Source organism: the organism of the source record quoted next, unplaced genomic scaffold (assembly GCF_019419815.1).
Source record: "Pyrus x bretschneideri cultivar Hongxiangsu unplaced genomic scaffold, Pyrus_bretschneideri_v1 Contig12, whole genome shotgun sequence".
NCBI lineage: Eukaryota > Viridiplantae > Streptophyta > Magnoliopsida > Rosales > Rosaceae > Pyrus > Pyrus x bretschneideri.
Genome location: NW_025999413.1, coordinates 2968717 through 2984454, shown reverse-complemented (window position 1 = coordinate 2984454; position 15738 = coordinate 2968717). Strand labels below are relative to the sequence as shown.

The following is a 15738-nucleotide window of genomic DNA, read 5'->3' as shown; positions in this document are numbered from 1 at the left end:
ATATTATATATCCAATTATTGGGTTAAGAAGGAAAAGTGAAAAACAAGGCCTAATCCATAGGCTTGTTATTTCATGCGAGCCAAAAATAAAACAAGGCCATAAAGGAAAAAAAAAAAAAACAAGTGACGGTTTGGTGCATATGCCCAATTGGGTTGCGGGTCGACTGCAAGCAGTCCAGGTCCGTAAGAAATGTGATGCAAAACGGCTTTGTTTTGGACCTTAGAGTTTTGGAGCAGGAACGACTTGGTGGCTTGGGCAGTGTGGCTTCAGGCTGCGACTCTCATGGGTGTAGGGTTTGAAAAATCCCATTTTTTTTCTTCTCTTATTCACGCATATTCAATTCACTACAATTATAAGAACAATAAATTTAAGTTGAATCTATAATTTGAAAAGAAAAAAAAAACGTAAAATTTGAGTTCATGCTTCATAGTGAATGTTTCATGCAATCATTGCTGAAAAATATTGAAATTGAAATCATGTTTTATAGATTACTTGGATTGCTTGATGAATATTGTGAACGACTTTGTAGTAAACAAGCATTCAGTTCCTTAGCTCAGTGTGAAGAGCGTATTTAACAATGCGTTGTGGCCTAAATTTAATTAAAGGAGAGAGAGGGGTGGAGCTGCATAAAGAGAAAAGATAGGCTTTGGAATTACTGTAATGATATTTCTCCGTACCCTGTGCCTTTTTTAAGAAAAATAATGGGGTTACTTGCCCTACAAGTAATACAAAATTGTGCCTTTTTGTTTTTTGTAATTAATTCTTGAATTGGTTCTCACTAACATTAGTAGTTGTTGAGACTATGAATACTCAAGTAATGATTTCTGTTGTGAAATTGGTGTGAATGTCCACATAAAGAAAACAACCACATATGGCTAAGGGTGGAAAGTGGAAGAATAGAAGTCAAAATTATATTGCTTAAATAGTAGAAGTTTGGTTTTTATTATTTTGGTGTGTAAGCCTTTTACATGCATTAAAAGAGACGTATGCTTGTATCATATGGGTAGTACAAAAAATGAAAAGCAGAAAGTAATAATCATGTTTTTCTCATTTGTTCCTCTCTGCGTTCATTTCTCTTATCTAATATTAGTGAAGAAAATAAACAGAATAATACATGGCTCTGTTTCACTTCAATCTCTAACAACTCTAATAATATATATAGGTTCGCATCATTTGATAACAACATGTTTCTAAATGCTCAAGGTAATCATTATCTTGAATTGGTCAAAGCTCTAAAAGACTCCAAAACAAAACTGTCAAACACTCTAATGTTTTAGCACATTGAATCACATATATTAAACATTAGCCCGTTCTATTAACTATATTTTTCTCTCAAGTAAAGCATAAATATATATATATATATATATATATATATATATTATGGCCCTTTATAACCAAATATATCTCGGATACTAAACCTAGTTAGAAACTTTTTTTTTTTTTTTTTTTTTTAGTTTTAGTTTTACATATATTAAAATAAACAATTAAATGGGTACTCGTTTATAACCGCAAGTAATATCCATAACCGTCCATTTAAATTTCACGGATAAACAGTTATACCTATAACCGTTTATTTATCTAAACGGTTACCCATAACCGTAATTCTGAGCGAAAACTGTCCATTTCCCGTCCTTCAATCGTGTACCCCGCATGCCAAATACCAATGAAATGATCACCAAGCGCCATCTACGTGAACTTCATTAGCTAGATCTCTCTCAAATCCTATGGCTTTTTTCTTGGCCGGAACGGTTTATCAGATAATACGTCTTGTTTATCTCAAAGAAACAGGCAGAATGGAAAAGACTTCTCAATACAACTTTCGGGGCAGTAGAGTTTGTTTGTGTTCATTCAACTTTAAAGCCCTAGGCAACTGCATCAAAATTTGCGGTTGTGAAATCTTGGTCAATGAATCTTTAGCAAAAAATCCAATGGCAGAAAAACCTAGGGTACGCACACACTAGATTACACTAAAATAAAAATAAGAACTTTAACGAAAAGCTCTCGGTACTGTTTATTTTAACAAAAAATCATATTTTTATACTAAAAAGTCAATCATGATACTATTCATTTTACCCTTTATTTTATTCTTATCGTTAAAACTCAAAATTTTCAAACCACTTTCATTAGTTTTCCTAATAAAAATCTCCTCGTATCTGAAAAGAGGAGACCAATGTACACCTAAAAAATCTCTTTTCTAACCAACATTGCTATTAGCACTTCAAAATGTCATCCTCGACTCTTCCTAGCATTTGTTCACTATAACTATTCTGCTGTGCAAATAACAGCTCCTGTTTTATTTATCACAATAGATAAAAAGTTGATCAACCATGGTTCATAACTTCATATTCATTTCAAAGCACTTAGAACGATTCTATAATCTCATTCAACTTCAAATCATTCTAACGAGAAAAAACAAAGCCAGCATAGTCATATTGGAATGATAAGGAATTGGAAAGAGCACTTGGAAAAGAAAATTAGACAAAGTTTAGCGTCCGGATGGAATCAACAACGACCCATCGAGTGGACCCGAACAGAGCATTTGGTGATCAAAGTCAATTGAAGCATCAATGCAACAATGGAGAAGAGAAATAAAACAGAAAACCGCATGAGGCGGGCCACAGTCTATATGGTCTCCAGGGCCTGCAGTATGTCAGCCTTGAGATCTTCAAAGTCTTCGACTCCGAAGCTGAAACGGACCAAGTTATCCTTGATCCCGTACTTGATCCTATCGGGCTGGCTGAGATCCCTGTTTCAAGAGCATAAAAAACACAGCAATCAGAAATCATGGACTTTATCCTATCTGACTTACTGTATCTACAGCCCACCTAAATTAATCAAGCAATATCAATGTATAAATGACCAAGCAGTTGCATCAACGAAAATTCCATTACTGTAAACTTCAACTCAAATAATTTCGGCTAAGTTAATTGGTTAAGCTTCGCATAACAAGCTATAAATGTTGCTATATGTATACGACATGTAAACATCTATCCAGGGTCCATGTTTCCAAAGTAAAATTTATTTTTGGTAATACGAGAAACATATTTTTAACCAATTAATGCACTTCCATGTCTTGGAATGCCAAAGCACCTGCTATTTGGTTACAAAATTAACTTCTGACTAAAACCCTGAAACTAGGCATCTTCACACGCTATCTGGAGTGAATCGATATGGTGATATATCAAAATCACAGATCTACCCAATTTATCAGACTCAACCACATAGCATAACAACTTCAAATTTATTAAGCCACCATAAGATGAATTAGAAGGAATACCAGTAAGACATTATGGCTGGCTGATCCACAATGCTCTCACAGCCACCAAAGGATGGGGCAATATATGGGATTTTCAGTGCATCCACAAATTTAATGGTTCTCATCAAGTCTCCATCAATCTGCATAATCAAGGAACATTATTAACCAAATGAATATAATAACAACATACCAAAAAGGGATAGCGCCGAGAATGTTCACCTCAAAACTGACAACACCACCGAAACCAGTCATCTGCCTCTTGGCAAGCTGATGTTCAGGATGACTAGGCAAACCAGGATAATATACGTGTGCCACCTGCCAATAAACATTTTCAATAAAATCTGTTTTCAAATACAAAAAGGTGAATCCCAACCAAAACTTTTGTACTATAATCTTTCCAACAGTAATCACACACTGGTAACCTATTTAGTTAGCCTCCCATTAGTTAATGCTACTTAAGTTTATAAACTATATACCTTAGGATGTGCCTCTAAAATTTTGGCCATCCTCAATGCTGTTGAATTCTGTTGTTGTACACGAAGATGCAAGGTCTTCATGCCTCGAATGATCAGGTATGCAGCATTCTGTTGATGAAAAAAAAAAACAATTATTATTATCATTTAAGATTACAATTCATTCCATTTTTCAACCATTAAAGCATTAAGTGGGGTATGGAATCATTTGTTGAAGTACCCTACATTCTTGATGGAAGTAGAAATTAACACCACCAATCAACGTGACAACTGAGAATAATAAGAGACGAGAAACATATATAACCAACAAACATGACTCACCGGGTTGAGAGCACCACCCAAAACATGATGCAAAGTACGAATTTCTGAAATCAATTTCATGGAACCGCTAATGCAACCAGCAAGGACCTGAAATAAGATATTGCTACTTGCTTAGTCTTTACAATAATTGATACACTGAGTATTCACTCCTTCAAATGATTAGGTTCGACACGTGCTGACTTACATCATTGTGGCCACCGATAAATTTAGTTGCAGAATGCACAACAAGATCTGCCCCAAGGGCAAGGGCTTTCTGGTTGAGAGGTGTGGCGAAAGTGCCATCTATACAGACCAACGCCCCTTTTTTGTGACAGAGATCAGAAACCAACTTAATGTCAACACACCTGAGGAATGGATTAGTAGGAGACTCTGTGAAGAAAAGAGACACCTGTCCCGAAGTAAATTCCACAAACAATCAGGGTCACCATTATTTGCTAAGTTATAGAGAATTTCAAAAAACCAAGCTAAATACTTTCTCACTGACTTTGTGCTCATCCAATGCAGTTTCCAGGGCTCCTACATCAGCAGGGTCAATGATTGTGGCCTGCATAGAGAGTGGTAACCTATAAGTATAAACACTAACAAAGGATCACAGGCGATTTGAAAAGTAACACCTGTATTCTGTTACTCTAGATTCAGAACAAGTAATCATTGCACAAAATGAGAACAGAACAATTTTACCGTGATCCCCATTTTTGGAAGAATGGTCTCAATGAAAATCCTAGTCTTCCTATAGCAATCCGTGGTGGTCACGATATGCCCACCAGCTGGAACCAATGCCATTAACAAGACAGTGCTAGCACACATTCCAGATGCCAATATCATTGTTGATTCCGCTCCCTCAAGCGCACTAACCATCACCAGTTCACCACAACATGGCCTCAATAAACATTCAACACATAGATTCGAAGCACAAAAGGCAGGCTTAAAATACAAAAGAGAATGAAAGACATGCAAACCTGATCTTCTCCTCAACCACTACTGTGGTTGGATTTCCATACCGCCCGTATTCAAAACTTGTTGCGCGTTTCTCCTGCAACAAGTTAAAAGGACAATAAGCCAAAACTATCCAAGAACACATCAATCACCAGCAACCCAATACATAAAACACAATTTTATCGTCTTTTATCTTAAAGTTTCAAACTTTTGCAGCATATTACAAAAAAGTTACACCCAATTATGCAGAAAATCGTAAGAAAATCTAATAATATAATAAGTATATGGAATGCGTGATTGCATACCTTGAAATCAATGAGGTCAGCCGTTTTCTTAAAGAAGTAGGCAGAAGTATTAACCACTGGGGTTGTAATTGCATCAGTTACTATGCCGCGTCCCAATCTTTCACCTTCACAAAAACAAAACATAAAAAACCCAAATTTTTACTCTCACCGATAATTATCAAGAACTGAGCTTTTTAATTGTAACATTAAGACAATAATCTAAGCAAATCATAATTAAAAAAACCCCACAAAGTATAGTTAAATTACCAGCATGAATTGCGAGGCTCCCATCGGAGCTCAAGAACGAGGCCTCCTTCAAAGGAAAGGCCTCCCCCAACTGTACACCATTTTCAAACACCGCCACCTCGTCACCGCCCGAAATCTGGGCCGGATCGACGGAGATGCAGCGGTGGCGGCGGCATCGACGGCAGTAGCCGACGGCACCACCGACACGCCAGAGTTGTGGTTGTTGTTCGACCAAGAGGCGGCGACGATCTGCGCGACGCCGATGTTGCTACAGTTCCTGCGGGCCTTGGTGCTGAGCTGGCGGACGAAGTTCGGGGGAAACCTGAGGATGAGAGAGAAGAGGCCGTGAACCGGCACCGTCGGGTCGACCCGGCCCGATAATCGGGGGCGGGTGCCGGGCTGGGAGGAAGTGAAAACCCTAGGAGGATACGAGCAGACAGCCATGGGTGAGTGATGGGGTTCGAGTTTTTGGGATTTTGGGTTCGTCACGAAACGAGGTTGGGAAGTAATGGACGAGATTGAGAGCGAATGCGTTGCCGCTTTAATACGCGCCTTTTCTTTTACTGTAATTTTATGACTTTATTTTTTAGTTTTTTTTTTTTTACTGAAGTTTTTTATTTTTTTTTTTACTAAAATTTTTTGGTTTTATTTACCGGAAAAGGATTTTCCTAGATACGATTTTGTGATTGTGATTGTTCATCGTTTGTACTATTTATATTTAATTTTAAAATTTAAATTTTAAAATAATTTTTAATCAAACGATATACAATAAATAATCACGATCACAGAATCATAAGGATTCCCAAAATAGGATCCGGGAGGATCTTTTTCCTTATTTACAAACTTGGTCCAGTTGGCTTGATGCCGACGTGGAATCTGACTTTTCTTTTGGTCCAAGACGTGGAATCTGACTAGCAACATGTATTTCTACCAACTTTTTGAGTGGCAAAATTCCAAATTTACAGACTATATTGTTACCTCTTTTTTTTTTTTTTTTTTTTTTTTTTTTTTTGGTAACCTTGGATATTATCGGTGAACATTCTTAATCACTTGAATTACGTTATTTGCACATGATATTGTAGCTTTTTAACTTGTGACTATAAGAATGTTCACAACCTAATGACTAATATAGTATGATTCTCACTAAGATCATCAACTCTAAGTATTCCAATATAGAAAATTCATACATCGGGTTTCTGATCAGTAAATTTCTGAGGGCATCATACTACTTACACAACAACATTATAAAATTTCATGACAATCCAATAGTCGACAAAAATGAAATCAGGGCATCAAAATTAACCTAGAAATACAAAGTTAGGTCACCTTACTACTATTATTTGGGGGTTTGTTACTTTTGGATTCTCTTTGTAGATGAGTGAAAATAATAGTGGATAGTAGGTGTAAATATGTCACACAAAGAATTTGCCGTATTGTAAGTAAAAGCTAACGAGGAAATCATCGTGGGTTGAAAATTGTCAAAAATGACTGCTTCCACTCAAAAGATTCAATGCATTCTGCTACCTAGTTTTTCACTTTAATATCGTTTTTCATGGGAAATAAAGTTTTAGAAGTAGAAAAATGGCAACGTATCTTAATTGGACCCCCGGAAGCTATGGCTCATGGTCCCATTTGATTTTCTTCTTTATTCTATATACTATGATGGCGGCGTAATCGTTTAAATACGCATGTATGATTTTCGATCATTAATTTTATTAATGGCATAATCGTTTAACTGTTTGTGTGTAGCTCTTAGTCATTGATTTTACTATTGATCAAGAAGAAAAAGTTACTGAATATGCTAGTGGTACATCGTCCAAATGCACGCGTGTGATTTTTAGTCATTGGTGCATATACCAATTCCAGTGCATCAATGGTGTGACTCACCCGGCACATAGACCCTAAATATAGAAAGATGTTATCAAATCCTAGACGTTATTTGTTCAAACTTTAACAGTTTACACCGTAAACAAATTGGGTAGCAAATGAGAAAAGGTGGTGGAGTGCAATAGTAGGAGCCACTTCTATGTGTTTTGTAGGGCTTTTTAAAAATATTTTCATCAAAATCGTTTTTAGTCATTTTAAAAGGACTTCCACACGAGCCCGAATGCTAAATAAAAATCTCCTCATATCCGAAATGAGGAACTTCAGACCAACGTGCACACGACAAGTACAAAAAATTGAACAGAGCATTTGGTGATCAAAGTCAATTGAAGCACCAATGCAACAATGGACATGGGAAATAAAACAGAAAACCGCATATGAGGTAGACCACAATCTATATGGTCTCCAGGGCCTGCAGTAAATCATCGTTGAGATCTTCAAAGTCTTCGACTCCGAAGCTGAAACGGACCAAGTTATCCTTCATCCCGTACTTGATCCTATCTGACTGGCTGAGATCCCTGTTTCAAGAGCATCAAAGCACAGCAATCAGAAGAAATCATTGGCTTTTTACTGTATCTACAGCCCGCCTAAATTAATCAAGCGAAATCAATGTATAAACGACCAAGCGGTTGCATCAACGAAAAATCCATTACTGTAAACTTCAACTTGAACAATTTCGGCTAGGTTAATTGGTTAAGCTTCGCATAACAAGCTTTAAATGTTGCTCTCGAATACGACATGTAGACATCTATCCAGGGCACACCATGTTTCTATAGTACCAATTTTTCTTTTACTACCATGTTTAGGATTGCCAAAGCACCTGCTATTTGGTTACGAAATTCATCTCCAACTAAAACCCTGAACGTAGGCACCTTCACGTAGTATCTGGTGTGACTCGATATGGTGATATGTCAAGATCACAGATCTACCCAATTTATCAGACTCAACCACATAGCATGACAACTTCAAATTTATGAAGCCACCATAAGATAAAAGAGTTAAGGGATACCAGTAAGATATCATGGCTGGCTGATCCACAATGCTCTCACAGCCACCAAAGGATGGAGCAATATATGGGATTTTCAGTGCATCCACGAATTTAATGGTTCTCATCAAGTCTCCATCAATCTGCATAATCAAGGAACATTATTAACCAAATGAATATAATAACAGCATACCAGAAAGGGACAGCGTCGAGAATGTTCACCTCAATATTGACAACACCACCGAAACCAGTCATCTGCCTCTTGGCAAGCTGATGTTCAGGATGGCTAGGCAAACCAGGATAGTAGGCGTGTGCCACCTGCCGATAAACATTTTCAATAACATCAGTTTTCAAATACAATGTGGTGAATCCCAGCATAAGCTTAATGTTACTTAAGTTTACAAAATATATACCTTAGGATGTGCCTCTAAAATTTTGGCCATCCTCAATGCTGTTGAAGTCTGTTGTTGCACAAGAAGATGCAAGGTCTTCATGCCTCGAATGATCAGGTACGCAGCATTCTGTTGATGAACAAAAAACAAATATTATTATCATGTAAGCTTACAATTCATTCCATTCTTCAATCATTAAAGCATTAAGTGGGGCATGGAATCATTTGTTTAAGTACCCTACATTCTTAATGGAAGTAGAAATTAACATCACCAATCAACGTGACAATTGAGAATAATAAGAGACGAGAAACACATATAACCCACAAACATGACTCACCGGGTTGAGCGCACCACCCAAAATATGATGCAAAGTACGAATTTCTGAAATCAATTTCATGGAACCGCTAATGCAACCAGCAGGGACCTGAAATAAGATACTGGTACTTGCTTGGTCTTTACAGTAATTGATAACCTGAGTAAGTGTGGCAAAAGTGCCATCTATACAGACCAACGCCCCTTTTTTGTGAAAGAGCTCTGAAACCAACTTAATGTCAATGCACCTGAGGAATGGATTAGTAGGAGACTCTGAAGAAAAGAGACACCTGCACCGAAGTAAAACACAAGTTTATTTTCTCTTTGAAGTTTCAAACTTTTGCAGTGTATTATATAATGGGGTAAAGGAAATGGCAAGAAGATTAAATTTGTAAATTAAATTTTAGAAACTAAAGAACATAGAAGCTGATGATTGGTTTATTACTTGAGCGTTGGTAAATGTGTTTATTTTTATTGGTGACATATCATTTAGTTTGCAAATTTTGTCTTCAAATTTGGTCTCCTAGCATTACCCGTAAAGGATAAATTATAATTGACTTTTTAGCCAAAATGGTCTCTGAGATTTGCATAACACATTACTTTGGTCCCTGAGATTGAAAATCAACGGAAATGATCCTGAGATTGTCCACCATCCATTATTTTGGTTCTTCTGTTAAAAACTCCGTTAAGTGTCCTGGAGCTCTTAGCTGGAAGTTTGGGCAATTTTCAAAGCTTCGTAACTCAATCGTTTCTTAACCAAATTCGACCCATAATATATCACAATAAAGATAGTAAAGTGTAGAACAAGATTATATCCCATTTGGAAGCCCAATGGTTGTTGGAGATGGCTAGAAAATAGCCTGAAAGGTGATTGGTCTGCATAAAAACTGGAAAACTCATCGGAAATTGGGTAAACTTTAAACGTTCATAACTTCTTCAATACTTAACGAAATCGAGTGATTCAAAAACGAAAATCATACTTCTTGATGAGACAAAATTGAGAAGTATGATTTTCGTTTTTTAATCACTCGATTTCGTTGAGTATTGAAGAATTTATGAACGTTTAAAGTTTACCCAGTTTCCGGCGAGTTTTCCAGTTTTCCCCCGGATCAGTCACCTTTTAGGCTATTTTCGACCATCTCTGGCAACCATTGGACTTCCAAATAGGTATAATCTTGTTCTACATTTTCCTATCTTCATTTTGATATATTATGGGTCGAATTTGATTAAGAAACGATTGAGTTACGAAACTTTGAAAATTGCCCAAACTTCTAGCCAAGAGCTCCGGGACGCTTAACGGAGTTTTTAACGGAATGACCAAAATAATGGATGGTGGACAATCTCAGGAACCATTTATATTGAGTTATGATCAAAGTGATATGTTATACAAATCTCATGGACCATTTTGGCTATAAAGCCTTTCAAAAATTTCAAAACAAATTCAAAGTTTCATACTTTGAAGAAGAGAAGAACAGAGCAAAGTGAAAAGGGAGAAAAAGAGGAAGTGGGGAGGGTGACAGTGGGACAAAGAAAAAAAGGAGTAAAAGAGGGAGAGGGGAGGAAGATGATGGGCGGAAAAACATGTGCAGAACATGAGGTCGCAAAAAGCCCATAAAAAGTCACATTTTTTTAGAGAGTCTCCTTAGTATTTCTCTTTTTAAGTTACCGAACCACATCTAATGATCATGAATCACCAATTTTAAGACGTTGAATCGGTAATATACAAAGGTCATTGTGCGATGACACTCAGTGCATATAGTACAAAGAAAATCACCCTTCTTAACCCTCAGATATCATGTTGCTTGAGCTAAGACTCTTAAATTGATGAACTACTGAAATAATTGGTCAGGTGAGGAGAATGATATTTTCCGGTGACCAAAGATAAAGACTGAGAAAACTCAAGAGTGCATTGCACTCGCGACGTAGAAGTTATTTCCTCCTAAATCACGTGAACAAATGGATGTAAAGTCACATAAAGAGAGATGTAGGAAAAAAACTCGAGAGAGAGGGCACAGCCCTGACATGAATTTATTTTCCCAAGTCAAAATGGGCCACATTCTAAATTTAAATTGAAGCCCGCTTCCTAGCCCAAAATTATAAGTTACTCACTTAATAAAAGGCCCAACCCTTATTGAATTTGCATGAACTGTAAAATCCAGAAACAGAGATGAGTCCACCGTTAACTGTTATCCCTATGACGAAATTAAATACTGACCATAGGATTACGTGGTTTCTCCCTCCAACCGTTTGATAAAGCGGCTTCCCCTGCCAATGCCCTAATTTCAGAAAGACATATTTGTCGATTTGCTCCTTGAACTTGTATGGAGCTGCCAATTTTCTCTTTGAACTTTAATTTTAGTCGATTACCCCCTTGAAATATTATAATTAGCCAATTTCCCCTTAAACTATAATTTTAGCAAATTGCCCTCTGAACTTTTATAAATAACTAATTCCCCCTGGCGTTGTTCATCCAATTTTTCATTCATTTTGGTCATGGAAACAACACATGACAACTGTTAAGGGCAAAAAGGATGACAAATTGGATGGATGAAAATCTGAATGAAAGTTTTAAAATCCAACACCACAAGGAATTGGCTATTTATAGAAGTTAGGAGGTAATCGGCTAAAATTAAAGTTCAACGAGAAAGTGGCTAATGAAAAAAAGTTCAAGTCGGTAATCAGCTAAAATTTAATTTTAGGAAGAAAATTGGCAACCGCATACAAATTCAGTGGGTAAAGCAACAAATACCACCTTCCCCTGTATATATAACCCAACGGTCCTCTCAGTCCTTTGCCTTCTTGGCGCCTCAAATTTAGGGTTTTGGACTACTTACCCAAATTCAAATTCCAAAGGTATCGTTTTATCAGTCTATAAATTTACAATCTTTGTTGAATTTGCAGAATAATTGTTTGATTTTGATATATTTATGTCCCCAAAATTTTATTTTAAAGCAAACATTCCAATTTTTTTGCATTTCTAACCCTATTCAAGATTTGTTTAAATGTCATTCAAATGAATACTGCTGTAGTTTTGAAGAGACATAAACAAAAATATGGAGTACGTTAATGAAAGACTTGATGTAAAACCTAGCGTGGTAACATTTTATAATTCATATAGCCGACTGCATTTAGTGGATAAAACTTGGTTGTTGTTGAATGTTTCTCCAATCCAATTTAACTCAATGGTAAATTGGTATAGCTAGGTTTGATTGTTGCACTATTACCTAGGCTCCACGACCATATGGAATTATTGGGTGACTAATTTCAATGTGCAAAATCGATGTTGGGAGCCGCTTTGCAGCTTAAATTTCGAGTGTTCTGCTAAGTAAGCGGTTTGTAGTTCGTCAGTCTTGTGAACCAGCATTAGGTTTGACATTGCACTAGAGCAAGGCTCTGTGATCATCAAATTGTTAGTTGCCTTGTCTCAATGTGCAAAAATAGACGTTGGAATTAGACGTTGGAATTCGCTTTGCAGCTTAAGCTTGTAGTGTTTCTGCTACCATAAATGCCCACACATGGTTAATTTTTATTTATGAAGTTCGTTAAGTAATCACAAGAACACAGAATGGTCATATTTTGATATGGTTGCCACTCGCGATGTGCCCGAGTACTGAGTAGTTGGTACTCTGCTGTAATTCCTCAAGGACCTCAACCATGCTAACTTGCGTTATGTTTGATTGTTGCTCTATTACCTAGGCTCCATGAACGTCAAATTATCTGTTGCTTTATTTGAATGAGCAACGATAAATATTTGGGATCCGGTTTGCTGCTTAAACTTTCAATGTTTCTGCTGCCAGTAATGCCCTCACATGCTTAAGTAATATTTGTGCTTAGTTAGCCTCTTCACTTGAAGTGGAAAATTACTGGATACACTCAAGAATAGCTTAAAAATGAAGGAAAAAAGGAAAATCATAGTCCCCCCATTTTTTCTTTGTTGTATTTTGACCGAAAACAATGAATCCTTTTGCCGGAAAGTTAATATAAGTCACTCAACAAAACTGAGTTTTCAACTCTTACCTATAGTTTTGTTCCCAAGAAGCTTTTGTTTATAAGGAATTTCTGCAGTGCATGCATCCGAACTTGTTTTTTGGGCATTGATTAATATTGGTTTGTCAACCCAGGTTTCTTCGAACACTGTAAGGTGCTGAATTCAGGAATCTGAGCACCTCATTCTCGTTGTGAAGAAACCAGATTGTTGACAAGAAGGGTGCTTGAGATGTGGATAGCTGCACCGTCAATTATTGCCCTGTGTATTTAGAATTAAGCTATTACCTTCAGCTTGCAGTGTTCAACTCAAATGTTAGTGATGAATAAGAAATGGAATTGCTTTTATCTTAAACTTGTCAATATCTTCTCTCCCACTCTAGCTTTGTAAGTTCTCTCTTCTTTGTTAGTAATAATTTTGCAAGGAATGCAACACTGGCAGTGGCTGGGAAGTTTGTTTCAAAGGGTCTGAGAAAAGTTTGGGCTCTTACATGGGCAGCCCTTTGGGCTAGTATCCTAAACCCCAGCATTGTTTCATCACTTCATTACTTCATCGCCGCATTCCTGAAACTTTTTGCCTCCCATATTATTACCCATGAGTCTCGACAGAAGAAGAGTATTTAGAAAATGGTCCATATCCTTTGGACTAGTATACATAGAATCATCTTCATCACTCACGTTCTACTTTCTTGGCTCTCATTCTCATATCCTACAATGTTGTACCATGATCACAACTATCATTTTCTAGGTCACCTTGTAAATTCGGATGCTAAAAATAAACCAAGTTTAAAGATGGTAAAAAAAAAACCAAAATATGAAATTTTTTTAGTCATCTAACGTGTATCCAATAAACAGATCAATTGTGGATTTTATTTAGACGCTGAAATTTGACAACATTAATTGAATAGTTAAATGATTTCTAATTTGATTGATTTTTAGTAGAGTCATTTCTTAAAGGACAACCTAGAAAGTACATTTTTGAAATCATCAGAAAATATTGCAAGATGAGAAAAAGAGCCAAGAAGGTCCGACTAAGAAGCTGAATAACATCTCCAAACAATGTATATGACATTAAGTAGTGAGCTGAGTAAGCCCTTGAAGTTTGACATATGTCATCTTCTTGATTGGGAACTCAGTTAAAGATGCTGGACCCTATCACTTACCAAACTTTAAAACCCAAAAATTTGATGGCCACAAAAAACTGTGACTTTTCCTGGAGAAGTTATTTGCTGCATTTACAAGATGTATTCTAGTATGTATGCATGAGGCATGTGGATGATCTCAATGCTCTTATGAGTAGAATAATAATTGGTTTCACTCCATTCTTGTAACATATTTATTTTCAACTGCAACCCACTTTATATTCAACTAGTGCAGTGACTTTTCTCTGTACCTTACACTATGGACCCCTCATCTTTATCAAAGTTCCCACTCAATTTGGTGCAAGGAAGATGATATTTCAAGTCTACACTACGTGTCGGATTGAGGGCATTCTGACATACATTTTTAGGGTAAAGATAAGTCTCACACATAATGGTTATATATGCTAGCATTAGTCGTCTACATGTAAGTTTATGACAGTAGAGTGTTGAAATCTCACATGCATCAACAATACGAAAGTTAGCACATGACGTTCATAAACACGTGCAGCTGACTATGCACCATTGATGTCTTGTGAAACTCACATGCCTCAACGATCTAGAATGTATGGACGACTAGCCCCGCTCAAAATTAGAAGTTGATTTCAATTTGGACAAAACTTGGTCATTCAACGTACAATAAATCTATTGAATTATGCAATATTCATTCAATACTAGACACCAAAAGAGACCTATATGTATGCTTGAGAGCGTACGACATACATTTTAGTGTAGAGCTAAGATTGAAAGATAATTTATGCTAGCATCAGTTGCATGCAGTGTATGGCTACGACACGTTGGTGCCTCACATGCACCAATAACATAGAACCTAGCTAGCATACGTTGCCCATATATACACTCATAGCTAACTATGAGCCGTTAACGCGTTGTGATATCCACACAAGCCTCAACGGCCTAGATGCTTAAATGACTGATGCTAACAGTGTTCGAAAATAAAGGTTGATCACAACTAACATGGTTCATTTATTACGTTGAATTGGTGTAAAGTTTGAAAGCACAAAGAGCAGTACAAAGCGATAGACCCTGCAGTGGTGAAGTGTTGTATAATTGAGTGAAACTATTTTCATTTTTCCAGTTTATACGATCAGTCGATGCAAACCACATATATGCTGCAAAAATGCGACAGGGGCTCATTTAATACTCACGTTTGGTTGCAGTCGAGGCGATTAAAGACCCATGTGTACTGGGAGGATGAGGTCGCATTATTATTATACACTGAAATAAATGTTCGTGTCCAAAAAATCTTAAACAAAAAAGCAAGAAGGGAAGAAGAGAAGAATAATGCTGAAATATATTATATAAAACGTTGAAGGATATATACGTCGTCTCTGACATATGAATTGTGGCTAAAATTCACCATTGCTCCACACTCCATAGCTTTCAAATTTCAACACAGCCTGGCTTTGGCTCTTCATCCTTCTGTATTAATGGGAAAGTAACACTTGATGATTTCGTATTTTCATCATGTACATTGAAACGACGTTACTTGGCATGCTACATGTGG

General features: G+C 36.7%; 2 protein-coding genes across 2 annotated transcripts; both read right to left on the bottom strand.

The window, feature by feature from the left end:
- Positions 1–2439: 2439 nt before the first annotated feature.
- On the bottom strand, positions 2440–5991 carry LOC125474377 (cystathionine gamma-synthase 1, chloroplastic-like). The gene is given in 12 exon segments (XM_048577952.1): positions 2440–2747; positions 3279–3397; positions 3477–3572; positions 3734–3841; positions 4052–4138; positions 4236–4439; positions 4536–4595; positions 4733–4901; positions 5011–5084; positions 5293–5396; positions 5539–5659; positions 5662–5991. Coding segments are annotated over 12 exon segments (1566 nt in total). The 5' UTR covers positions 5962–5991; the 3' UTR covers positions 2440–2623.
- A 1804-nt stretch (positions 5992–7795) lies between these two features.
- LOC125474212 (cystathionine gamma-synthase 1, chloroplastic-like) lies at positions 7796–15649 on the bottom strand. The gene is made up of 7 exons (XM_048577648.1): positions 15592–15649; positions 15380–15449; positions 9116–9380; positions 8800–8907; positions 8609–8704; positions 8411–8529; positions 7796–7919 (listed from the first exon to the last, which is right to left on the bottom strand). The coding sequence occupies exons 1-7, from the start codon at positions 15647–15649 to the stop codon at positions 7796–7798; spliced, it is 840 nt and encodes a 279-aa protein (XP_048433605.1).
- Between the last annotated feature and the right edge of the window lie 89 nt (positions 15650–15738).